Below are 25,421 nucleotides of genomic sequence, written 5' to 3' on the forward strand. Positions count from 1 at the left end.
CTTGCCACGAAATGTGAGTGCCGTATAATAAACTAACTGTTCATTAAATTGTCCAATAGATTACACTTGCAGGACAAAAACCCTCAAATAAAATCTCTAAAAACCTACTCGAGTCCGAGTCCGAGTCCAAACAAATTCCATCAAGAAAATAACAGGGAAAAACAAGGAAAAAAACAGCATCTATTTAAAGTGTCCTGTACAAAGATAATAAGATAAACACTTCATCAACACATGATATGCCGATTTCATGTCCAAGATTGTGTTAGTCATGCCTTCCAGCCAAAACCCATGTTATCATCAAGATCACTGTTAAGGAAGGGATTATCCGTGAATTCATTGCCAATATCCTGAACCACATCTTGCAAATGTAGATTTTGTGGCATCTCAGATGTTCTCTGGTTTAATCCATTGTTGCCACCAGCAGCAGAAGAATCACTATTTGCAGTTGTTTTGAAGCTATTATTCCTTGACATAGGTCCATTGTTTCCTGTAACATTGGCAGAACCTCCACTTAAGGATGGATAATGGCCCCCAAACCCCAGTGCATTCTTTGCCATATTTGCACTGGGTCCACCAAGAGACTGTGGTTGCACTCCCCCGTTGTTATTTGACATCTCCTGCAGTAGTTGATGGATCATCTGCTGCTGCAGAGCTTGATTTCCTTGGGAACCCTGTGAATGATTTTGTTGCAGTAAAGCATTTGCACTTAATGAGGGCTGTTGTAGGTGGTGTTGCTGCTGCTGTGGGGGTAGACGGGGGCTTGGGAAACCACTAACAGATGAATTCTGCATTGGGCCTGGAATTAAAGCAGGACCAGCTCCTTGCAAAGCTGAAGATGGACTCTGGTTTGAATTATTGAAAGAGGACCCTTCGCGCTGAAGTGAGCCAGGGCTAGAGTTCATTGAATTTTGCCTCATGAGAAGATTTTGGTAGTTGTTCAGTGCTAAAGCAGCTTGGGCTGACCCACTCAAAGCACCACGATTAACCATATTATGAGGGTTGTTTATATGGTTGTTCAATCCAGGATTCAGTGCCATTAGCTTATTGAGTGTGTTTCGATCAGTTGGCAGACCTTGAACATTTGCTAGCTGTTCCATTTCCTGCATCTTCTGCATCTGGACCTTTGAGGCTGTTGCTAGACGAGGAAAATTTTTCAAACTCTCTGCAGTAAATGTTGGATCAATATACAAAGACCATTGACAATATACAAATTTATTTCCAAAAAATCTAAAATTGAAACAGCTTCATACAACTAAAGATTAGGAGTCCAATGAGAGAGAAAGATAAAAATTAGAACTCAATCGGGTATAGTCATAAAAACCACAAGCAAAATTACCAATGGCACCAATTTTGTGATCTGCACAGATATCTATTAGGTCTTTCATGCTATTGACAACCTCCGAAATCTGTAAACCATTGGAGTAGGCAACTATTAGAAGCCTTAATAGAATAAGAAATGAATAATTTTCTCTATACTACTCAACACTCAACAGAAACTTCGAAGTTTGAAGTAGAATTTAACAACATACTTGCAAACATCTCACGTATCTTTTAGAAAAGCCCAACTCATTTAGCGATTGCATCTCCAAAATCTTCGCAAGCTGACCCCCAGCTGTCAACAACCTGATGCAAAATAAACATTATTTGAAGCCCGAGTCAGTCTCACCCCACCAAACAAATAGATAAATACATTTAACAGAATAAATGTACTTTTCCTTATTAATTGAACTAGTAAATGTAACACAGACTGTTTTAATCAGATACTTTTTCAACCAAAGCAAGCTTATAGAATGCCCAACTAGGAGATATGGTTATAAAGTTTAGACAAAAGAGAAGAATCTCAAATTATAATCCATATTTAAAATGCAGTGAGATGCTCTAATCTTGAATAACCTCCTTGTCAAAATTTGATTGCATGACTTAAACATCTGTATGTGCTAAAAATGTTAATTTAGAGGACCACCAGAATGCAAGCAAATGTGCCAACAAAGGAAAATCTTATACTACTATAAGATCATTTTGTTTCCAATTTTTGTTATTGACTTGCAATAACTTGTATTTTATCTCATTTTTAGCATGGTTCCATTTCTCCTTTTCTGTGTTATAATTACCATATTGTGTTAGAAAATCTAATTAATGTTCAATAACATTTACTGAAGTTGTCTTTTGTGTAAAAAGTAAAATAAAACATGTAAAGCCCAAAAGGGCCTGCATCACTTTATCTCTAACAACTTTTGCACCAACACCACACCCCAACAAAAAAGAAAAGATAACATAGAGAATCCGATAAATATGTAGAAACTATATAGTTTGCATCATCTTATTCTTTCTGGAGTTGTTTCTCCATCTAGCCAAAAAACAGGGTGCACCATTCCAAGATTACATCATCCCAAGGCATGCAATCAAGAGAAATATATCATCAGAGAAGGCAGATTTAGTAAACACACAGTTGTTGAGGAATAACAATCTTACATGTTGCTGTTTGTTTGGATGTCTTGTTGAGAAACCCCATCAGAACCACTTTCAGCAATTGTACTTTGACATTTTTTAGCTACCTGAACTAACTGGTTGACCTGCAAATGTGAGAATCATGAATTAGCTTCCAAAACAATATCTCTAGTATTGCTACAAGGATTAAGTAAATATAAATTTGGAATTGCACTATCTCTATCAGTGTAATTAGAGGTGCTGAAATGAGGCAATGCAACAGAAGGAGCTGGTGGCTCTTGGTGTTTCAGGTGAGAATCAGTTTAGAGGGCACAATTCTAGCTCTTCATAATTCTCTGGTTTAGGAGAGGTTCCCTTTCAATCCTTTTAGTTCATTTTCCAAGACTATCATTAATAGCTAACAGGTTTTGGCGTTCACCTTTACTTTTCTTGATCTCCACCTTAATAAGAAAGAAAGTTTCACTGATGCATACCAATTTCCACACCCAAATGTCCATATTACTACTTGTCACCATTCGGCAGTATTCAATTGTGCATACAATCACAAGAAATACGATGGAAGAATACATGCATGCAAGGAGTCAATTATACAACAATGTGCACATGCAGAATTTCCGACGGAAATATGCTGAAGATACAAAGTAGACAACTCCAGGTTAGTCCCAACTTTTGATTAAAACCAGGCAATAAATAAGGATCTACTTCACAGAAATATTCTACCAAATAGCCCCATCATCTATTCAAAACAAAGAGTGGCTGCAGAAGTGAAAAGCATTCAAGAATGCAGAATCATACCTGTGGTGCAACCAACCTTCGAGGAAGAAGTTCCTCATGGCACCTTGCACAGAACTCCCAAGATAATATCTGTGCAAATTAACAGGAATTCAAGGTCATTATATAGAAAATGTTCAAATGGAAAATATATTTAACAAATAACAATTTTGTAACCTTCAAGTCTTGAGTGAATATGATACGAAGTTGACCTTCACGAACAACACGAAGCTGCTCATATACACTCTCTTGAACTGCTTTTCCATATTCTAACATCATCGCACCAGAAGCGAATCTCATTTCACGTGGCATGTCCAGAAACAATAGTTCATCAATTACTCCACTGCCAAATTTGATTTCATTAAGTCTAGGTAATACTTCATAAGTTGCCTCTGCAAATGAAACCCAGAACAGACATATTATTAGATTACGAGATTTACATCATCAGAAACTTAAAAGAAATAACATGTTAATGATCTAGTTTACAGGTAAATGCAGTATACAAATTGTACATTTACCACTATTGCCCACTAAAAAACACTCAGTTACAAGATTTACTAATTATTGGCCACATTCGTTTCTGTAAGTTTCGTCAAACTTTTAGGTTTAAACTAAAGCTACAATTCAGAAAATGATAACTAGCAGTAGTCAGCACCATAATAGGATAACAACATAAGGGCCAGCATGGTTTGATAAAGCACTTTCTGATTTCAAATCTTTTTTTCAAAAATGATTAAAAAAATATCATTGTTTCACTCCATTTCCTAATTTTAAAAGCATAGGAAATAGTGAAAACAACAAAAATCCTATAAATTGGTTTTATATACAAATCTTTGAAAACAAAAAATAAAGTAAAGACAAGATGACATATTATTGTAATTTGGGAGAACAGGAAGTGAAAATAGAGAAAGTCCACACTCCTCAAACCATATATGCGGGATAGGCCTCAATATTTTCATATACTTACCAAATCCCCTTCCAGATTTAGAACCACATATGTCACAGTGCCATGCATCCTGAACAAAGTACTATCCATGTCAGTATGCATTCATCAAAGATTGAAGTGCACTAACAAATTAGAAGGGCAAAATAGTGCATTCCTAAAATAGAAAACAAAACAAATGCAATTACCTTAGATATAACTATTGTATAGAGGCATTATTAGGAGTTGTCAACAATTACATGTAAGCTAATGCAATCTATTAACATTTTGAATGCGCAATTGATCATTAGCAATTATGAAGGCATCATCTGATTTATTAAGCAAGAAATGCAACAATAATTTGATAAATAACTAGTTTTACCATAGATGCTTGGGGAAAAACACCAAGTGCGTGATGCCCAACATTACTATATAATGACAAGCACCACCGTTTCTTTGCACGAGGAGAGTAATATTCAGCCACAAATTTTCTCCAATAGGCAATACTATTATCCTGAAGCAAAAAGAAAAATTGAATAATAGTTGTAACTAATCAAGAACTTCAAAAGTAGCCAAAATATAAAACAAGTGTGTTCAGATATAACATAATAAACTATTTTCCTGAAATAAAAGGACTACTCTTAACAAAAAATAAAAACAAAAGGATGATATAGTGAATCTCAATAAGCAGATGCAGCAATTAAACCAAACTCACATTTGGTCGTTGCCTTTGATGATAGAGATACTGCATCAATCGACGGGCACATACCCCACTAACACTACTGTCATATGGACGCTTGACCACAGAAGAGGGCTGCATCACTTGCTGTTGCTGTTGTTGTTGTTGTTGTTGTTGTTGTTGTTGTTGTTGTTGTTGTTGTTGTTGTTGTTGCTGCTGCTGCTGCTGCTGCCTCAATTGCATTTGTTGTTGTTGTTGCTGCTGCTGCAAGTGTGCTCGGTGTAATTGTGGCATTTGCTGAAACATTTGTTGTTGTCTCAGTCTCTGCTGCTGCTGCTGAAGGAAAGCCTGTAACTGGGGATTACGACCCTGGAATTGCATGGAATCTTGTCTCTGAAGAATCTGTTGTATAACCTGCTGCTGCATCATATCTTCCTGTTTGATATCCATTCTAGGTTTCTTTGACAGATGAGACATATTATTTGGATCTTGAATGAAAGATCCTGGGATTTGTGCACCCATTTGGAGCATAGAAGGGCCAGTTTGAGATGCAGACAAAGACATAGCACTTGAAGCACCCTGTGGCTGCTGCTGATTCTGCTGCAATTGTTGAACATTCTGATCTTGATGAGAGCTCTGTTGTACTACAGAGGAAACATCCATCACTGATGATCCAGAAATACTGATATTATTTGATGTAAATGACATAGGTGAGGCAGGTAATCGTAAGTATGAGTCTGTGTTAACGCTGGCACTTCTCTGCAAATGTGGGCCACCAGAGAGTGCAGAATTTGCATCTGTAACTAAAGAGCTGGCTCCTACACTTGGTGCTGAGTTTGCCACACTGTTCAAAACTGCATTATTCATATCCCCAGAAACCGGACCCAGGTTTGAACGAGAAGCTCCAGAAACCGTGCTAGACGAGTTAACAAAAGATGAGCTTAAGTGAGAGTTAACTACATTCTGTGACTGCCCATCTCCTTGATAGAAAATTCCAGAATTTGATGATGATTGGGTTAATCCACCTGCCACTCGCAAAGGTGTCATAGGGGGCAGCCCCCTTGGTGACTGGAATCTATGTAACTGACCAGAGCCTGACACAACTGGTACTTCAAATATTCTTAAATTGCTTGAGAACTCCACGTAACAGACAGATTGAGTATCAACCCCTGATAGTATTTCTTCTCTTTTTTAAATCTGAGTTTCACTCTACCACACAATCTTTTACAAATCCACAAACTCCTGTTTCAACCAAATGCACCCAGAATTGTTATTTTCTTCTCAACACTGGACAATTGCCGATATAGATCTAACAACAAAGAAAAAAAGACATACACATATTCATCAGCACAAGGAAAATTCTTAAAATCCAGCTAAAACTAATAAAATTAAATGACCAAATAAACTCTTGAATAGCATCATTTTTTTTTTAAAAAAAAAAGCAGCCACAAATGGAATAATTTCCCAATACCCTTTTCCAGGAAAGAAAATCCCAATCCAACAATTTCATGAACCGAAACCTAATTCTAACGGCTTTACCTCCTCTAAAGAGTGGAATTTGCTTCAAAGAGAAAAGTAAGGTAAGATTGTAATATAGTGCATGCCAATGACAAACAATGAGGATGCATAAAGTAAATCAGAACCCAAATCAAATTCTAATTAACATTAGGACAGTGGTCTCCATGAAAAGATGGATAATACAAAATCAGAGAAAAACAAAAACAAAATCCAAAGCTCTCAATTCACACGTTCAAAAACCCAAAACCCAAAACCCAAAAATCAAATAGCAAGACCTAAAAAAGAAACCGCATGGAAAGAGAGAAAAAATAACCCAAATTGCACCAAAATTCAAAAGGGCATTGCGGTTTGTTACCAACGAAAAAACGCACGAAAAACGCGAAAAGTGACGTGGAATCATGACATTCTAAAAAAATAACAAGTATTAATAAAAAAAAAAAAGAAAAAGAAAGGATCAGATTTGGCAGGAACCACGCTGGTGCGATTTTTGACGAAGATTTATTCGTAAGAATTAGCATTTTTCGAATTCAGAATACCCAAAAACCAGAAACTCCCATCTCGCATCCCCAAACAACGGAAAACGAAAACCTTAAACCCAACACAGCAAAAATTGAAAGAAAGAAACAAAAAAGATTAAAAGGAAAGCAAACAAATTACAACTCTAAATAGGAATTTAATTAAAACATATAAATTAAAGGGTTCAGTTCAAGATGGATGAGTAGGTTAAAAAAAATTGAAAACCCTTGAATGAACCGTTCAGTGGCAAAAACGATTCGTTTAGGAACTACTCACATAGAAACCGCAGAGCTGAAAAAAGAAAGCGAAGCGTCGCTTTTCGGAATTAGGGAACTCGCAGAGAATAAAAAAAGGAAAGGAGTGAGAAGAGTTTATTAATATCAGAGTGGGGAGTGACCGGTTCAACCGGTCACGGGCTATCAGGTTACCTGCAGTGGCCAGTGAATCCAAACTCCATCCGACATGTGAACACCCGTGTCCAACAACTCATAGTTGGGGTTCTATCCACCCAAGTGTTTCTCACACACAAACTCTGCTTGCTTTGGCAAACGTTAGCCAGACACAAACATGAACATAGTCTGTTTCAAACCCTGCATTCCTTCCTCATTACTATGCCCCAGAACCAGCTTCAGAAAATTCCCACTAACAATTCCACGTTTCAGTCTTCAAGATTCTCAGCAGCAGCAGCAGCAACAACAACAACAACAACTCAACCTCTCCGTTCTTCGCTTCACATTGGGTCTCTCTCTCCTCTCTCTCTCAAGAGAATAAATAACTAATCTTACTTAACCAACTGTAGGTAAATGCATGGTTAAAATAAAATCAATTTTAATCAGTTTGTTATGACACTTAGAGGAATCAATTTTAGTTATCCAACCATAATAACTAATTTTTCTTATCCATATATATAATATTATACTTTGTGTGAATTGGTGATTTTGGCTTTGGTGCAGGGATTCCAGGGTTGGATGAGTCTTACTTGCCCAGATGGATTGGTTATGGCTTTGGTTCACTTCTGCTCTTGAATCACTTTCTTGGGTCTGACTCAGCCACTGTTACACCGGCTCAGCTTGTAAGAAAATTTGAAGATTGAAACTGAACTGCATTTTTGTTTTATATTTTTCTTTTTTTGTTTGGTTAAGTTTGTTTACTTTTCTGGGGTGTGTTTCAGTTGTGTTTTTCCTTGTTGTGTAGAGTACAGAGGTTTTGGGTCTGTCTTTGGCTTCCTTCTCGATTGTGCTGCCTTACCTTGGTAAATTTCTCAAGGTAATTAACTAGCTTTGTCCATGTAGAATTAATTCAACGTTTCTACCCTGAATAAAATTAATAATTTCAGTTAGACTTGGAGATATATACAACAACGCCTTATCCCACTAGGTGGGGTCGGCTACATGGATCAACTTCCGCCATAATGTTCTATCAAGTACCATACTTCTATCCAAATCATTAAGTTCGAGATCCTTTTTTATAACCTCTCTTATAGTCTTTTTGGGTCTTCCTCTGCCTCGAATTGTTTGCCTTCTCTCCATCTGGTCTACTCTCCTCACTACAGAGTCTACCGGTCTTCTCTCTACATGCCCAAACCACCTAAGTCTATTTTCCACCATCTTCTCTACAATAGGCGCTACTCCAACCCTCTCTCTAATAGCTTCATTTCTAATTTTATCCTGTCGAGTCTTACCACACATCTACCGCAACATCCTCATCTCCGCTACACCTACTTTATTCTCATGTTGGCTCTTAACTGCCCAACATTCTGTTCCGTACAATATCGCCGGTCTTACCGCAGTCCGATAAAACTTTCCCTTTAGCTTGATCGGTACCTTTGCATCACATAACACCCCCGATGCTTTTCTCCATTTCATCCATCCTGCTTGAATGCGATGATTCACATCCCCTTCAATTTCTCCATCATCCTGTATTACAGACCCAAGATATTTAAACCGTGTGACTTGAGGGATAATATGGTCTCCTATTTTCACCTCTGAGTTTTTTCCCTCCATAGACTTGGAGATATATATGGAGGGAAAAAACTTAGATCCAGTTCTATAAGTATTGTTTGTGTTGTTTTCCGGTGGTTTGAATTGAGTTTCACATCGGTAACAAAAGTTTGCATTTAAGGATTATGAAGATTACGGAAGTGAAACTCCAATTTTGATTAGAGATTAATCCAATCAACACCTAAGAAACCGTGTTTAAGTTTCGTCCTATTTGGGCTCCATAAATTCATCAGCCTTCCAGTTTCAAGAAGACTACTCTTTTTCTTTTTTCCTTTTTGATATGTATAACAATTAAATAACTCTACTTTTTTTTTCACGGTTTAAATTGTGGTTGTGTCTGCAATTTTGTCATAATCCTTAATATTGCTGAAAATTGCAGACAAATGTGGCCAATGTATGTAGCTGCAATTGTGGTTGCAGAGGTGTGAAAAACCTTGATGCTGTTGCTGCAATTGTAGTTATGTACTGATTTTTAAAACCTTGCTTTTGTATGTAAGTAAATATAAATATATATAGAGCTCAAATATGAATTTTTTCATTTAAGATATTGATCCTCAACCCAAACTGGGAAACTGTTAGGGTGCTCAACCAGTGGATGAAAAGACTATACCGGATGGTACAGAGCAAATATTTGTCATGTCAACAGATAGAGTGGATGGCCTGAAGGAGGACCTGGCTTGGGCATCATATGTTCTGTTGTGCAATACAAATGCCATAGCTATGGTATGTCTTGTATATTATCATTATTAATTTAAAGAAACTCATGGTAGGTTGATTGCTGTTGGGGTTTTTCATTTGTAGGTTACCTTTAAATACCACTTTTATTGTGAATGAAAAACCAAAAACATATGATAGGTTTACCCTAAAATGAAGAAAAGGAAAAAGCCAAAAGGGGCAATGATATGGATGGTTGTGATCATACAATAATATTTGTTGTGTTGATTTGAACTATATTTGTTTAAGGTGAAAGTTCGAAATTACTAGTTCAAAAGGTAAACTTGTCAAGTAATCAATGTGTAAATTGCTTGTCATTTCTGCTAGAGTATATGGATTACTCAGCCTGCTGAGCTGACAGAGGTTATTAGGACTGATTAGATTTGTCAGAAGTTAGCTACCCATACAGTTAGATGTTTACATTGTAGATAAAGGTTATCATGTAAAATATACATAGCAAACTCGATGTTCTTTCATCAGTTCAATCCAGAGTTACTATTCATTTTCTCCATCTTGCTCTCTTTCTTTCTGCTGTTAAGCATTTATTCTTCTACCTTATTCTTGCACAATTTTCAATCTGTTCAGCTAATTTTTATTCAAGGAGAAATATGTGCAAGGGGATACTGGAACATACCGGATGATACATCAAAAGAAATTCTTCCTGGTTGGTTTAAGAAAAAAATTGAAAATGCTGGCCTATATGATTTGAAAGACACCCTATATTTTCCTCAAGATGCAGGTATTGATAATATTTTTTAAGTTTTGGTTAAGTAAGTATATGGAAGCTGAATTATGAAAGTAGCTGGTTTTTCCAGTTAATTGCTAGGAGCTAGAAAAGCATCTGCACATTCAGTTGATTTTTTTTAATTGTCTAGAACTAGAATATATGCCCAATTAAAATCTTAAACTAAAACGTGGTTGAAAAAATGTTTTTACCTAAGGTTATATCCCACAACAACTCTGTCTGGAACAAACATGTTATTTTATGAAGTGTTTCCTTTATCTTGAAAGGTATTTGACCAAATTGAAAATTATGATCATGAAGCCTATGCCTATCCAACCTTTGCTCATTGACTTGAAAAGGATAGCTGATTTTATTTCAAATACACAGTAATGCTGTATCGTAATATTTTTTATGCCTCTGGTTGGATGGAGTATATATATGCTAAAGTTCTATTTTGTGCTTCAGCTTTTTTCCTGACTTTCCCCTTCTTTCCCTACTTACTGATTCAACAAAAAAAATCAGGAACTGGAAATATTTATAAAGATGTAGAACGCCATATGGAAACTGCCACATAAATTGTAGATCTTTTAGACTCTTATTAGGAGATATGTGCATTGTTGTGTTTTGTTATTTACTAAACATTTACGACTCTTACAAAAATCTTTACTATGTATTTCTGTACAAGGGTCTTTAGCTGACTGAGTCGAGTCTAAGAAAAAACTTATTACTCAACTGAATATAAGGCTTTAATTTTTTTGACTGAAAATATAAGGCTGCAATTAATAATATTAGCAATGAATTTCTTATTTTATTAAATGAATCCTTACTGGCATGAATTTCTTACTTTATTAAATGAATCCTTACTGGCATGAATTTCTTACTTTATTAAATGAATCCTTACTGGCATGAATTTCACTTCATGTTTAACATTGTATGGTTCTGTACTTTTGTTCAAAAATCTGAAAGTTTGATGAATGCTTCAGATTCTGAATTTCAGGATCTGGTACCTATAGGGACTCGCTGTCTTCTAATCCAACCAGTGTTACAAGTTTCTAATGAAAGTGATACTGGCTTGCAAAAACCTGGGGGATTCATTCTGCTGGCCTCAACTACAAGATATGCATTTAGCAATAAAGACAAAGCCTGGATTGCAGCCGTGGCAAACAAATTTAGAGGTAATAGCATTAGCATGTTTGAAGATTTGTAGAAGAGTTTACACTTCATTTTTAATAAACAAGTCTGGATTTCATAGGAGGCCTTTTTCTTCCTATTTAGATGTATGACTGTCATGTAGCTTTATTGTTGGTATAGCTAATGGATTTTTTTTATGCTCATGTGAAACTGAAATAGGTGGCCTATAGCATATTTACAACCTTCTATGAAAATGATTCTAAGCATTTGAATATTTCATAAGATGTGTTTTTCAATTGTATCATTTAGTTGATTTGTAGATTTCAAGATATAAAGGAAATACTATGAAAATATTGGTTTGTTTACAACTCATTGTCTTATATCTTAATTTATATATGCTTGAGAATTGAGTTGAAGTTCCATGAGCTGTAAATCTATTTAGCATATAGGTATTCTCTCCACCCACCTAATGTGTTTCTTTTATTGATAATATTTTGCAATTAATAAGCAAAGCCTTCTGTTTATCAAAGATTACAAGCGACATAACCGTAAATCTAATTCAATGATGAGAATAAAAAATTAAAGAGACAAAGAACATTCTTCGTGGTTTGGTGTCTATTTGGATTATGTGAAACAAGGTTGTGTTGCAGGGTATTCTTTTTTACTCTAATGGTGTTTTGGACTTGATATAAGTTAGATCTTTGGCTTGGTATAAGTCCAAAAAGGGTAGGGCTCATTGTTTTTTTCTGATTGGTGTATAGATCCTTTAGCTCGTCTCTATCTGTCAATTCTATAAAACCTGGTGAAATCATTGAATACAGGTTGGAGTACCTCTTGCAATCTATTTTCTAATAAAGCTTTGCACACACATATATATATATATATAATGAAAAACAGAAAAAGAACATTTATTTGGTTGATACCTTTTAGGCCATATCATATGTTTGTACAATCTTTACTATTGGAAGGATTTGAATACCTCAATCAATTTGTTTTTAGCACGGTTATGATCATGTATGGTTATGAGAAAGCTTTACTTGGTTTAGAAAATTGAACCATATATGTTATACAATTCCATATACAGGAAAGGTTTAACCATCTGATTACCTACTGCAATGCAAGAGTATCTGGAGTACAAAGAAAATGAAGCATGAAATCTATGTGATACAGGGCAATGGATTGCATAGGATTTAACAGCTCAAAATCCGGATTTTCTCGGTTAAATTAAGGGAAGAAATTAGAAAATGAAGACTCGTGTGGAATATGTGATGGCGAGGTTGATTTGCAAGAATTAGGATGTGGATGGTCGTCAGTGGCAGTTTTTGTGTTATGAACAGTACTTGTGAATTTTGGAAAAGTGGGTGCATTGAATCAATAATTATGGAAAAGTCGGCGCATTGAATCAAAGGAGGCATCTCAAATTTGAAAAATTAACATTATGCATATATATAACTTGGTCTTCCTGTTGTAGTTATCTTGTTAATGATATAAGAAATTTGGGTTAGCCATGTTCTAGTTTTTTTTGTCCGAGTCCCATACTAGCTACTCTATACTCTTATCACCATATCAACAAAATGCTCCATGATGCATGAGCTCTGAGTTCTATTTGTATATACGAAATAATCATTCATGAATTTCATTGGATCATTGTTGATTTGTCTAATGAACTTTCATTCATGCTAGCAACTCTTTTGTCACTTTTCCATTGAGCGTACTTTTAGGGTGGCCTGATGGGTTTCCAAACGTAGCTTTAAGTGTATGTTTAGATCTTTAATGCAGATTGTCACCTCTCCATGTCTATAAGAAATAGCTTCAGCATGTGTTATGTGGACATGTTGATGTGATATCTATAGTAGATGTGTGAGGATGTTATTCCACACAGGCACGACTATTTTGGTTATTGTAATGAATGTTGTAGGGGAATTGCTATTGGTCCTTACAATCCTCAAAATTCCAAGATATCATTCTCTGAAAAGTTAACATCGTGTTTTCACTTCACAAAAGGAGGTATAAATTTTTTCACAACGGAATCACAAAATACACACAATAGAATCTTGATTCCTTTGTAAAGGGGGTGTTAAAACATGACAATACTATAAAAGTGTGATTCTTTTTTGATTTTATTTTTAAAAAAAGAAATTTACAATGAATTCACACTTTTGTTTAGTATCTTTTTTTATAAAAAAAATATACAACAAAAATGTGAAATATTGCATAGTAGAATCATGATTTTATTGTAACAAAATGAAATTGTAATTCTACCAAAAAAAAAAATGACTGTGTGAGTGCAAGTGGGGTAGAGAAGGATAGTTTAGTAATTATGCTTGATTGATAGGAGTCAAGAACAATTTTGTTGGGATCAATAATAACACACATGTAAACAAATAGGTTAAATGTAAAAAAAAAAAAACAGAAAAAAAAAACGTAACTTATGCCTATTGATAAGGTTAGGATTCAAATTTATGATCATCTCACTAGTTACTACTCCGACATCACATATTTTTCCATTCTTGTTGGTGAATCACATATTTTTCCATCTAATGAAACTCTTCAGGGTTTCGTTGCAGCAATATTGTTCCTATGGATAGTGTTGGTGCAACAGACAACACTAAAATTAATTAAAAGCCACAAAAGAACAGCAGGTTTAGGAGCAAGTTTCATCCGAAAATCTTCAACCATAACTACATTGACCAGAAACTATTAAAGAGAAAGCAGAAATAAGTTATAACAACAGGGAAACTTTTTAATGTCTCTCATCTTGTGGTCATCATCTTGGCCTACTAGCTACTAACTTATGATTCAGACCATTCAAGTAACGCGTTTTTCATGCCAAATTCTGTTGTCTATTTAAGAATGAATCATTATTTAACAAGATAGCAGTATGATGTACGTCACACTAACATTATCTTATTTTATTGAAGTCAGAAGTCTGACATTAAATATGCCTTTCATAGGTTATTTAAGTATACATCCTATTTTCTTACGTGCCTGAGATGGACCAAGCTGACTTGTCTGAGGTGAATTGTTCATTGGAACTGAACTCTGATGAATGTTGGATAAATAAGACTCTTGAGTGGATTGAGGTATGAGATCTTCTGAATTTTGTGAGTTCTCTAGCTAGGCTAAGACTATGAAAAAGGATGAATACTCATGAAAAACACTTCGACACTTATGTTAGTAAAGATTCAACACAAATATAATATATGTTAGGGTGCATGTGTAATGAAATTATAAAAATTAGGAGAAATTTGTATAGAAGTTCAACTATGAGGAGAGGTGAATGTAATAAGTGCAAAACACAACAAAGATGTGTGTAATTTGCTCTTATATATAATACATTAGATGTCCTGTAAGTGAATATTGACTTCAGTGAACACTTGTAATTTGGGTTGAGGTGACTCACTATACGAATTGGATCTCAAGCCCGGTCTAAAAGCATTTTTCTTTTAATATGAAATAGTAATTTTCTCTCTTTTTAAAGCTAATCTATAAATCTATTGCTAATTTAATTGGTAAAAGTATTATATTACGGATACAATTACCTCAACATAAAACATCATATATAAGTATTGATTCAATGATATGATCCATTATAATGTCATCTGCACAAGAATCCCACTTAAAAAAACATTTGTATTTTTCTTGTAATAAAACAAATTGCGCTCTAAGTAATATTTCTCTCACCAATAATTCATATAAGCATTTTAATATATATATATATATATATATATATATATATATATATATATATATATATATATATATATATATATATATATTCTCGGTGATTTTTATACTAACTGATTTAAATATTTTCTGTATCAATTATTTGTTTAGAAAAATACCTTCAATAATGAGTCATTTTTCTGAATTTAATAAATAGTGAGTGAAATATATTAGTGTCTTCAACTCTTCAAGAGTCTAACTTTATCTTGTATGAAGAGTATTTTGAAAATCTTAATTATTCACATGCATAGCCAATAAAAATTGAAAACGAATATATTAATAGAGAGAAAGATTAAAAGAATTAAAACTGATAAAAATATTTAAAAAAAGAATACTAGCATATCTCATTAATGTTAGAAAAAAAATTATAAAAAAAATATTAATATGAGATAAATTTAATGTTACTAAATAAATAAATTATTTTTTTAGTCTTGATAAACTAATTAATTGAATCTTATAAAATAACAAATTTTGCCAACTAATTAAAGTTGCTATGGTGACAAGTCCCAACTTGTCATGAATTAAGGAGGGGTCAGTGAAATCATAAAATCAATTACAACTGTTGCCTTGGACTGCTGAATTGCGCCATTCAAAGACACAATGGATGACAGCAGATGTGATTAAATAATTCTAAGTTTGTTACCACTTCACATTAACTGATATAGATAACCCAAAACCATACATAGTAAGCAATATTCATTATTGGCATTTCTTGGGGGACCCTCAGGTCACAGTCACAGACCTAGTAGAATTCAATCTTATTTAAAGATTAAAGACAACTTGAAGAAGTTGGTTTGGCTTTATTGCATCAGAAGAGAAACTCAAAGCAAAACACCTTGGCCAAATTTAGATTAGCTTCTAACTCATGACAGCTTTACAATTGTATAATCTTACTACTAAGACAAGAATGTTCAACTTTGTAAGATTTGTAATTACGTGTTTGGATTTCCATTCACACAATTTAAACGTGGATCACAGAAGCAATTTTTAATTGCTTTTGGTACATCTTAACAGGAAAATTTGATCATCCGTGGACCACAGATGCTAATCCAAACAGGTACTAAGTGTTTACAAAAAAGTTAGACCAGAGATTCTGGAAAAGTTGATATGCATGAGTCAATTTTAATTTATGCGAAAGATTTGGTTTATTATGTTGCTTTAATTTATTTTAATTTTCTCATCAATAAGTGTTTGTTAAGAAATGTATACAAATTGCTTCTACCATCTGCCTTCATTCCTCTGGCATTAAATTAACCTCAACCACAAGCTACACCCCTATTTCATTGGCTGCTTCATTTATTGCTATCAGTTTCCCAAAGGGATGCAGAATGCATGGAGCACATTTGTTAGCATTGAATCAAAGCAAAATACTATTGAAAATGCAGCATATATCATGTTAAGCAGGAACCGAAATTCTTGGACATTTTGAGAATTCAAGTCTTCTGCCCCAAGAGAAGATCCTATTTTTACGCGACCATGTAGAGCATATGCCCCCTCTCCCCTCTTTGTTTTTAAGGAAGGACTTTTCATTGATTGATAGAGTAGAACTTTATAGGTGGGGATTTTGTGCCAGTGATTCAGACAAAATGTTTGGCAGGCTTGCCTTGAAGCAGATGCCAAGTGGTCCATGTGTGATATCAAATGTGAGTAGTCAAATATCAATATATGTCACACTAGACTTGGCCAGAAATAAAGAACAAAAACGGCCAAAAATACTAAACATGAGATATTGAATGGGAAAAAAACAAAAATAATTCAAAGTTCTGCTCAATTTGGCACCCCCTAAGATAAAGTATATATTTTGCTGAATGCAAGTAAAGACATTGTATTTCACAAACTTGTCATGATTTGTTTATGGGTCAACTTAGAGTATTTCCTCAAATTACTAAGATTTATTTAAGAGATTAAAATCTCAATAAATATTTTTTATACACATAGACTTAAGTTTAGATCAATTTCTTAAGACCCTAACTACATGCTTTAAGAGATCACTATCTCAAAGATAAAATTATCTATCAATCATATAATATATCATGTTAATACATATCATGATTTCTTAACACAGTTAACTTGAATATATTTAATATTTGAATGGTTACAATTTGAACTAATTCAACAAATGGTTTTTCATATATACGGGCATGAGATCAAATCTCTCATCATATATTTAAGAGACATGATTATTTGTCAATCATATTACACCATATTGATATTTGTCATGATTTGTGAATAAGAGTCACTTGAACACACTTAACATTTGAATTTGAAACTGATTCAAAAGTTGGGCAGCGTGATTTCCAAACTTGGTCATTGGCAAATTGTTACATGCTTCAACAATTGGAAACATCATCTTATTTAGCAAGTCTAAAGGGAATGTTCTTACACGTTACTCATATGATGGCCATTGGAAACACCATTTCATTTCCATTTTCCAACATTGGTAACCAAACACGAAGGGAGGGCTCACCGATGTTTTTGTGCACTCTTTGAGTGGAAATCCAGTTTCTCAAAGATCCCAGGTTTCTGTTCTTTTGGTGGGTCTTCGAGATCCTTCTATCTTACCTACATACGTTGTGTTGCATGTGATAAAAAAAATAGCACTAGTGTTTATTTTGGTCTTCCAAAGATGTATATAACATTACGTTACACATGCTTGGAAATTATTAAAAACGGGAAATAACTAATATCTTTTTTAAGAATTCTTTCAGCTAGGGGGTTGCAAAATAAATAAAAAAGGAAAGAAAATTATGGGGTGATCAATTGTCAATAGCAAATAATATACCAATATGGAATGCATATTTGATCTTATGATAGGATGAATCAATCATGAAAATCGAAATTGGAGTTAAACTTCGTGCAAGAAACTTAATACCTATGCTTTTCCAACTTCATGCACAAAGTATTGGAAAAGAAAGAATGAAAGTATTTTCATCAATTGAAAAGTGCATAGAAAATAGTCTTAATTTCATATACAATAAGGACGAGTCTTACAGTTTTTGCTAACAAGATTTTTTGAAAGATATCTTCATTCCTCTCGAGCTTTGAGATTTCATTGACAAAAATTTTGAAACCCTCTAAAAATGTTCATACCTTTTCTTTTGCATTTCAAAGAGCTTAGAATTTACATGGATCTATTTTTGCATTTGCGTCTAGCCAAGGCAAATATAAGCAGTTTCAAGTGCCTCTTCATGATTGTATGATGAAGTATTATTCAGTTTAGTCATCATTTAGGTATCAGGTCGGGCACACACGAAACCCAAACCAACCCAAATCTATATCATTATATATATATATATATATATATATTGTATAATTTATATTTCTATAATTTTTATGTTATATAATTCTATAATATTGAGATAGTACAACAACTTTATTTCAGTCTTATATGATTTTTTATTAATATTTTTCCATATTTTTTTTAAATGTCTGGTTACACGTCGTCTTAACTCAATTATGATTGATTGGTCTAGTTTAAGTTGTTAATATACCCCCTCAAAAAAAAAAAAGTTGTTAATATGCCTGATCACATATTAAATTGAATTGATCAGACCGATTAATATTGATAAGTTTGGAACTAAATTATTTATATCTCCTAAGTTAGTAATTACTAACTACTGTTAATAGAAGTTGTTAATTTGTGACTCCCTGCAAGGCTTATTGTAAAAGCCTCTGTTGGATTTGATTAATTAATCACTTTTGTTGTTCAGAATTAATAACTTTTTAAATTTGTTTTAATAGTTTCAAAAGTCGTATAAATTTTATTAAAATTTTAATTTATCTAAAAAGATGAAGGTTTGATGTGAAATTGCTAAAGCCCGCGTATAGGCTAGGCTATGGGATGGATTGACCTGTTCTTGCTGAAGCATCCAACTAAGGCTGAGTGTATGGTGTTTAAGGGTCGAATTCGATCGGGTTTAACTTAATTCTGTCACCCAATTTGATTAAAACTTAATGGACTAAGTTGAGTCTGGTTTATGTATTTTTTTTATATATAAATTTGATCCAAACTAATCTAATAATAAACGGATTGGATTAATTGAATCTAAATATTTTTAAAAATATTTTTTATTTAGTAAAAAATAAAAAATTTTAGAACAATAATTTAATTTTATTAAAGTTTTATAAGTATATAATAACTAAATATATTTTAAAAAAAATCAAATTATAATAATATTTGACTAATATAATTAATGATTTTAATGCTAATATATTATTTTTATTTTAGATAAAAATAAAATATTATATTAGCATAAGAAAATATAAATAAAATCAAGATAAACATAAAAAATAACTTAAAATGAAAAAAATATGAGTAGTTTAATTTAATTATTTAATAAATTATATAGACTAAAAATTAATATGTTTTGTATTTAATAATTAAAATAATAATAAATTTAATTATATGATAGGAGTTAGATCAAATTAAAAAAATAAAATTCGTTATTCAATCTATTTATGATCATATATTAATTAAGTTTAATTCAATACAATTTTAATACTTTAAAAACTAATCCAATATAATTGAATGGGTTGACCCATAAACTAACACCCATAAACACTCCTATCCGAGGGAGATTTAAGTCTTGAATAATATACCAGAATAATAAACAAGGAAAAAAAGATTTTTAGTTTAGTTTAGTTTTCTTAAGGATGGCTTATTATAAAAATCCATCATATATCCGCTTGAGATGAGTTGGTACTGCTGTAAAAAAGAAAAAGGATGAGTTGGTGCACAACGTGCTTAATGGCCATCACAAAATAGCTGAATATCATGATATCATCAGATCTTATATGTTAACGACTATAAAGTGCAACAAATCCAAAAGTGACACAAGGCAATCCCACCTCCAATCATAATGTCCCTTCAACCATTACATAATACTCAAATGATAACATTTTTTTTTTTATATGTAATAGATATATTTATTAATTCACTATTTATATTTTAAGTTCAAATAAATTGATCCAATATGCACATGAGAACTTCAATTTTTATGTTATTAGGTCATTTGTTGGCCAATATGTTTAAAATTTTTAAAAAAGTAATTTTAAACACGTAATTTTTTAAAAAAATATTTTTTTAAGGAGATAGAAATTGTTTCTTAAAAAAATATTTTTTTATAAAAGTTGTCTAGACAAACACATCAAAAAAGCATAAAATTATTTATTCTATTGGATTAAATATGATTTTGATCCTCCAAAATATTGACTCAATTGATTTTAATCCTCCAAAAATAATTCCATTATATTTGATTCCTAGAAATTTTCAAAATTCTCCTTTTTAAATAATTTATTTAACTCCATTAATTTTTCAATTAAAACTTTACAACAATGGTTATTCCAACATTAGCATTTCTAATTTTAGCATTACTATTCCGTATGCCAGAATAAAAAAAATGATAACTTTATTATTTTTAAACAAGTACATATAATTAAACTCTCACATAACTGATATGTTAGATTCAAACTTAATTTTTTTTCATTAACAAAATGAAAATTAGCTAGGAGAGTGTCTATCTCCTTTTTTAAATAAAATAAAATAAAATAAAGGAGGAAAGAGAATGGAGGTTTAATAAAAAGTGAGAGTAGTTAATTTTATAGAGAATGAAAACGAGTTAAATAAAAAAAATCAAATCTTAAGGAGTATAGTAGTTACTGTATTTTATAAAAATTAAAGATAAAATTTTCTAACAAAAAGTAGAAACTAAAATGAGAAATGTTTATAATTAGTATATAGATCATAAATTTTGTGTTTGAGTTATTTTAAATTCTTTGAGTTATCGTAAATTCTTCGATTTTTACATTAGAAAAAGATTATAGATTTTAAAAAACCACTCTTATCTATCAATTATTTTATTAAAAGAATAAGATTTTTTTCAACAACAAAAAATAATTTCAAGGTCAATCCAATGGTAATGGTAAGGCTAGTTAAAAAGAAAAAGTCACATATATTAACATGTAATTCTTTTTGTTTAAATAAAAAGTGTTTTAAAATTTACTTTAATGTTACTTAATTTTGGGTTGACTGTGATAATTTTTAAAAATATGAATCATATGGGTCAATGGTTAATTTTCCCTATTTAATTGGATCAAAAGCAAAGTTTTGATTCTTCAATTATAAATTCTTACAAGAAGGCACAAAAGAAGGAAACATCACGTGTATATGTACTAATAAAAAAAACCCTAGAAGCGTGTAATCAAAGAATCAAACACTTGTTGGATTCATCTCAGTTTCACAAAGGGTTAAAAATTACCCTCCGTACTTGGTCCTTTTGCAAGGAGGAACAGCACACGTGCGAGTGACCAATGAGAAGCTTTGGCGGGTAAAACTTGACTGTTTGAACTACTCCCCTCATCAAAAGATAACTCTCCACTGCCCAACAACAATGATTGGTCTATCCCTAAATTCCCTTACTGCCCCTACATTGACACGTGCCATCTAGCAAACAAGGGACACAACATCTCTATGATGAATCCAAAGGCACCAAAACAATAACACCACACAGTTCACTTCTCTCCGTCGGTTTCTTAACCATTTATGAAAAAATTAAGATTGCTTTGCCGGCTTTGCTTGTCTCCTTCTCTTCCTTTCCACCCACCATTTTCATTTTCTTTCTTTCTCATTGAGGATTAAACAAGTTGTTAATAAAGAGGTAGAAGATTTTTCATTTGGGTTATCGTTAACTAATTGAAAGCATGACTTGAGCATTTTTTTTCCTCAACTGATATAGGTATATTTTTATATTGTCAATACCAAAAACTCATCTTAAGTCTGATTTTTAAAATAGTCATTATAAAAACTAATAATATAACAATTAAATAATAATATAAAATTGTTAGTGTCTTAGAATTAAATACTTATTTTTATACTATTGTAGGAACGTCTTTTAAGTGTAAATATTTATAAATTAAGTAATTATTTTAAATCAAATTAATTCTGACAAAGACTAAGTCAAAATGATCTAAAATGAAAAAAAAAAAAAACAATTTGATCATTGGCTCATGAATTGCTTCATTTTACTAGTCGGGCACAAGAAACAAAAGAATAGTTGATCATATGATATTTTTAAGGACAATTATTAAAAACTGAATGATTTAAAAGTAATTAATTAAATGGTTAATGTATATGAATATCACAGAGGGGCCAGCATAGGTAGCTGGCCACTCGTTTTTATATTCATATTTTCTCTGTTTTCATTTCATTATTTTCTTCTTCTCCCTTCGATTTCTCCAGAACAGCAAGGGAGAATCAATTCCTCATCGTTGCAATTTTTCTTTCACTCTCTAGATTCTCATCTTTCCTCTCTTCTACCCCTTCAGAAAAAACCATGTCTTCATATTATATGTATATCTAGCTCTTCATTTTTTCTTGCTCAAGATTATGCTGTAAAATTCTGAAACTCACAGTTTCAGCCACATTTTAGACTTAAAGATCTGCGCGTTGACCCTTGGCAGGTTCAGCTTTTGGAGTTGTTCATCCTCATAAGCCTTTGATTAGTCCAAGTTTTTCTTTTTTCTCTCTCTCTCTCTCTCAAGTTCAAAGTTTTGTTTCCTTTTTCCCGTGTCTTTCTCTCTCCCTTGCTGTGGACTTGTGGAATGCTAAGGTCAGAGATTTCTGAGACATGTTCTAGCAGACTTTTGGTGAATTGGGTCACTGTGGTTTCTGTCATGGGTGGCAGAGAATCTGGATCCTCAGAGATCTAAGCCTCTCTCTCTGGTGTTTTGTTCATCACACACCCTTTTGTCTGGCATAGTCGTGAAAGTGAAAGAGTGAGAGAAGATGATGAGAATGAAAAATATCAATAGTAGTAATAACAATAAGACAAATGGTCTTTCTTCCATCATTAACAATGGAGGTTCAGATGGTAACAGAGCCGAGCCTGGTTCAAAGGAATGGGAGATGAGGCCAGGTGGAATGCTGGTTCAGATGAGAACAACTGACTCGGATCGGAACTCAGCACTTGTGCCCACAATTAGAGTTAGGGTCAAATATGGTTCAATTTATCATGAAGTCAACATTAGTTCACAAGCTACATTTGGTAACTCTTCACTTTTTTTCAGTTCTTATTGTTATTTATTTCCCTTTATGTTCTCTCTTCTGTCGGTTGTCTTTACCTTTCTCTTATTGGACAAAACTTAGATACAGATTTTTAGGTGTTTCTGATTGTTCTTCTATCAGAAATAAAGGTACCTGGTAATCTGTGTGATAAAAGTCTGCATTAAATGTCGACCTAGATTGTTGAGGTGAAGCATCTATTTTGGTAGTGTAACATCAAAAGCATTCAAGGAACTGTATCCAAGTTTTGTCCTTTTTTGTTTTGGTTACATTGGTTATTGTGTGTTTATGTGTGTGTTTAATTTCTGGGGTTGGAGGGGAGTTGAAGAAAATGCTGTCTGGGCCAACTGGGTTACACCATGAAGATCAAAAGCTGTTATACAAAGACAAGGAGAGGGATTCAAAGGCTTTTCTTGACATGGTTGGGGTGAAGGACAAATCCAAGATAGTGCTAGTGGAAGACCCTATTAGTCAAGAGAAGAGGTTGTTAGAGAGAAGGAAGAATGCTAAGATGGAGAAAGCTGCAAAGTCGATCTCAGAAATCAGCTTGGAAGTAGATAGGCTTGCAGGACGGGTAAGTATTATGGTTATTAATTTGTTTTAATGTTTTTTGAATTTTTCCTTATAATTTTCAAGCACTTAATTATGAGTGAGGTGGGATTGTATTAAATGCTTGAGTAGTTGGAAGCTGATAAGTGATTGGAATTAGTTAGGTATCAGCCTTTGAGTCAATTATTAGCAAAGGTGGGAGAGTTGTGGAAACAGATTTGCTTAATCTGATTGAGTTATTGATGAATCAATTGCTTAAATTGGATGGTATAGTAGCTGATGGGGATGTCAAATTACAGAGGAAAATGCAGGTAATGTATAGACTTGCTCACTTTTGTGTTATTAGTACATCTCAAATTGCATTTGCTAATAATGGTAGTGAGACATTAATTTTGAAGGTAAAAAGAGTTCAAAAGTATGTTGAAACTCTGGATGTGCTGAAAGTTAAGAATTCCATGCCTAGTAGCAATGGAGGCCATGCCCCAGTGCAGCCTCAACAGAAGCATTCAAATGGGCAAAGGCAGGGACCAGTTCAAGAGAAAAAACAACAAAAGCATTCAAATGGACATCATAGATTGGCCTTAGCACCAATTCAGGAGCAGGAACAACAACAACCCTCAAGGAATTCCACCTCAGGAGTTGTAGTTACCACAAATTGGGAATTGTTTGATTCTGTCCCACCATTAATCCCTGTGCCATCCACATCCCCATCACCACACCCCTCGGTGACCAATAATTCAGGTCCTCACAAGTTCAATTGGGAATTCTTCAACCAATTACCATAGTGTTTTACTTGTGTTGATACGATTTGGGTTTGTCTTCCACTTGGAGTGTTATATGTTTTACATTCTTTTCTGTATTTAGATTTGTTTAGCAACCCCTATAATCTGTCATTTACTTCAGAAATAAATGGGGTTGATATGATAGTGATTATCATAAAAAAAGTTACATTTCTGTGATTTTGGTGTCCACCGAATTCATTTACCTGTATGGGCCTATTTTTTATGGATATATTATATATAATATTATTGTAAGCATTTGTAACTTTGTTAATAGAAACATTAGGATTTAGCCACATCTTAAGGACAGGTATAATTCAGAGTCTAAAATCCCATTTAAAGAATGATTTTGCTTTCTATCCATTTCCATTATTACTTTAAGTTTTGTTGTATTTCTTGGTGAAGCAGCATTGGACCATTGGTTGATGACATAATAACAGTTTTTCAGTATCTTAGCTTCTTGTGGGGGCTAGAAGTGACAAAAAGACTCGCATCTATTAAAGGGTTTTACTAATCCATCCAATCATAGGAAGCCAAGTCCAAAAAGTGTTTTAAAAGAAGAGAAGATGAAATGATAAGTATGGATTAGAAATTACTATTAATAAATCAAAAAGTTTGCTAATGTTAGTGTTTCTGGACACAGGCTATTCCACATTTAGAAACATTCCCTTCTTTGGCCTCAAGCAAAGACCGTGAGGCCGGAGGAGTGAAGAATAAGCGTGTTTCAATCTGCTAAGCTTGCTGCAGTGCAATTAAAATGGCTATGATAATTCATGCAATGATTACGTAGTAGAGGCATTGAAATTTGTCTTAGTAAGCCTACAAAATAGTCAACTTTTTTTGTAGGTAATGATCGTAATTTACAACTGCATAAATGATCATTTA

The 25,421-nt window shown here is 33.1% G+C and overlaps 3 protein-coding genes across 7 annotated transcripts; 2 read left to right on the plus strand and 1 right to left on the minus strand.

The window, feature by feature from the left end:
• Position 1: 1 nt before the first annotated feature.
• LOC114390874 (probable transcriptional regulator SLK2) lies at positions 2–7,206 on the minus strand. Its single transcript, XM_028351786.1, has 10 exons — positions 7,131–7,206; positions 4,857–6,129; positions 4,524–4,655; positions 4,187–4,235; positions 3,397–3,611; positions 3,244–3,312; positions 2,473–2,573; positions 1,530–1,623; positions 1,337–1,406; positions 2–1,162 (listed from the first exon to the last, which is right to left on the minus strand). The coding sequence occupies exons 2-10, from the start codon at positions 5,865–5,867 to the stop codon at positions 267–269; spliced, it is 2,637 nt and encodes an 878-aa protein (XP_028207587.1). The 5' UTR covers positions 5,868–6,129; positions 7,131–7,206; the 3' UTR covers positions 2–266.
• A 79-nt stretch (positions 7,207–7,285) lies between these two features.
• On the plus strand, positions 7,286–13,105 carry LOC114390877 (protein COFACTOR ASSEMBLY OF COMPLEX C SUBUNIT B CCB2, chloroplastic). Of its 4 annotated transcripts, none has more exons than XR_003662022.1 (7): positions 7,292–7,593; positions 7,808–7,926; positions 8,049–8,120; positions 9,434–9,577; positions 10,154–10,307; positions 11,290–11,467; positions 12,508–13,105. XR_003662022.1 is itself a non-coding variant. In XM_028351788.1 (7 exons), exons 1-7 carry the CDS (start codon positions 7,422–7,424, stop codon positions 12,608–12,610), a joined length of 870 nt encoding a protein of 289 aa, XP_028207589.1. In that variant the 5' UTR covers positions 7,294–7,421; the 3' UTR covers positions 12,611–13,105. The 4 variants fall into 4 exon arrangements, 3 of the variants coding, with proteins under 3 accessions (XP_028207591.1, XP_028207589.1, XP_028207590.1); XM_028351788.1 differs by having other exon boundaries at positions 7,294–7,593; positions 11,276–11,467; positions 12,594–13,105; XM_028351789.1 differs by having other exon boundaries at positions 7,300–7,593; positions 11,276–11,467.
• A 9,204-nt stretch (positions 13,106–22,309) lies between these two features.
• Positions 22,310–24,832, plus strand: LOC114390584 (BAG family molecular chaperone regulator 1-like). 2 transcript variants are annotated; one of them, XM_028351368.1, is made up of 4 exons: positions 22,310–23,191; positions 23,526–23,782; positions 23,922–24,068; positions 24,156–24,832. In XM_028351368.1, exons 1-4 carry the CDS (start codon positions 22,933–22,935, stop codon positions 24,540–24,542), a joined length of 1,050 nt encoding a protein of 349 aa, XP_028207169.1. In that variant the 5' UTR covers positions 22,310–22,932; the 3' UTR covers positions 24,543–24,832. The 2 variants fall into 2 exon arrangements, with proteins under 2 accessions (XP_028207169.1, XP_028207170.1); XM_028351369.1 differs by lacking the exon at positions 24,156–24,832 and having other exon boundaries at positions 23,918–24,066.
• Positions 24,833–25,421: the final 589 nt, after the last annotated feature.

Source organism: Glycine soja, chromosome 16 (assembly GCF_004193775.1).
Source record: "Glycine soja cultivar W05 chromosome 16, ASM419377v2, whole genome shotgun sequence".
Classification (NCBI taxonomy): Eukaryota; Viridiplantae; Streptophyta; class Magnoliopsida; order Fabales; family Fabaceae; genus Glycine; species Glycine soja.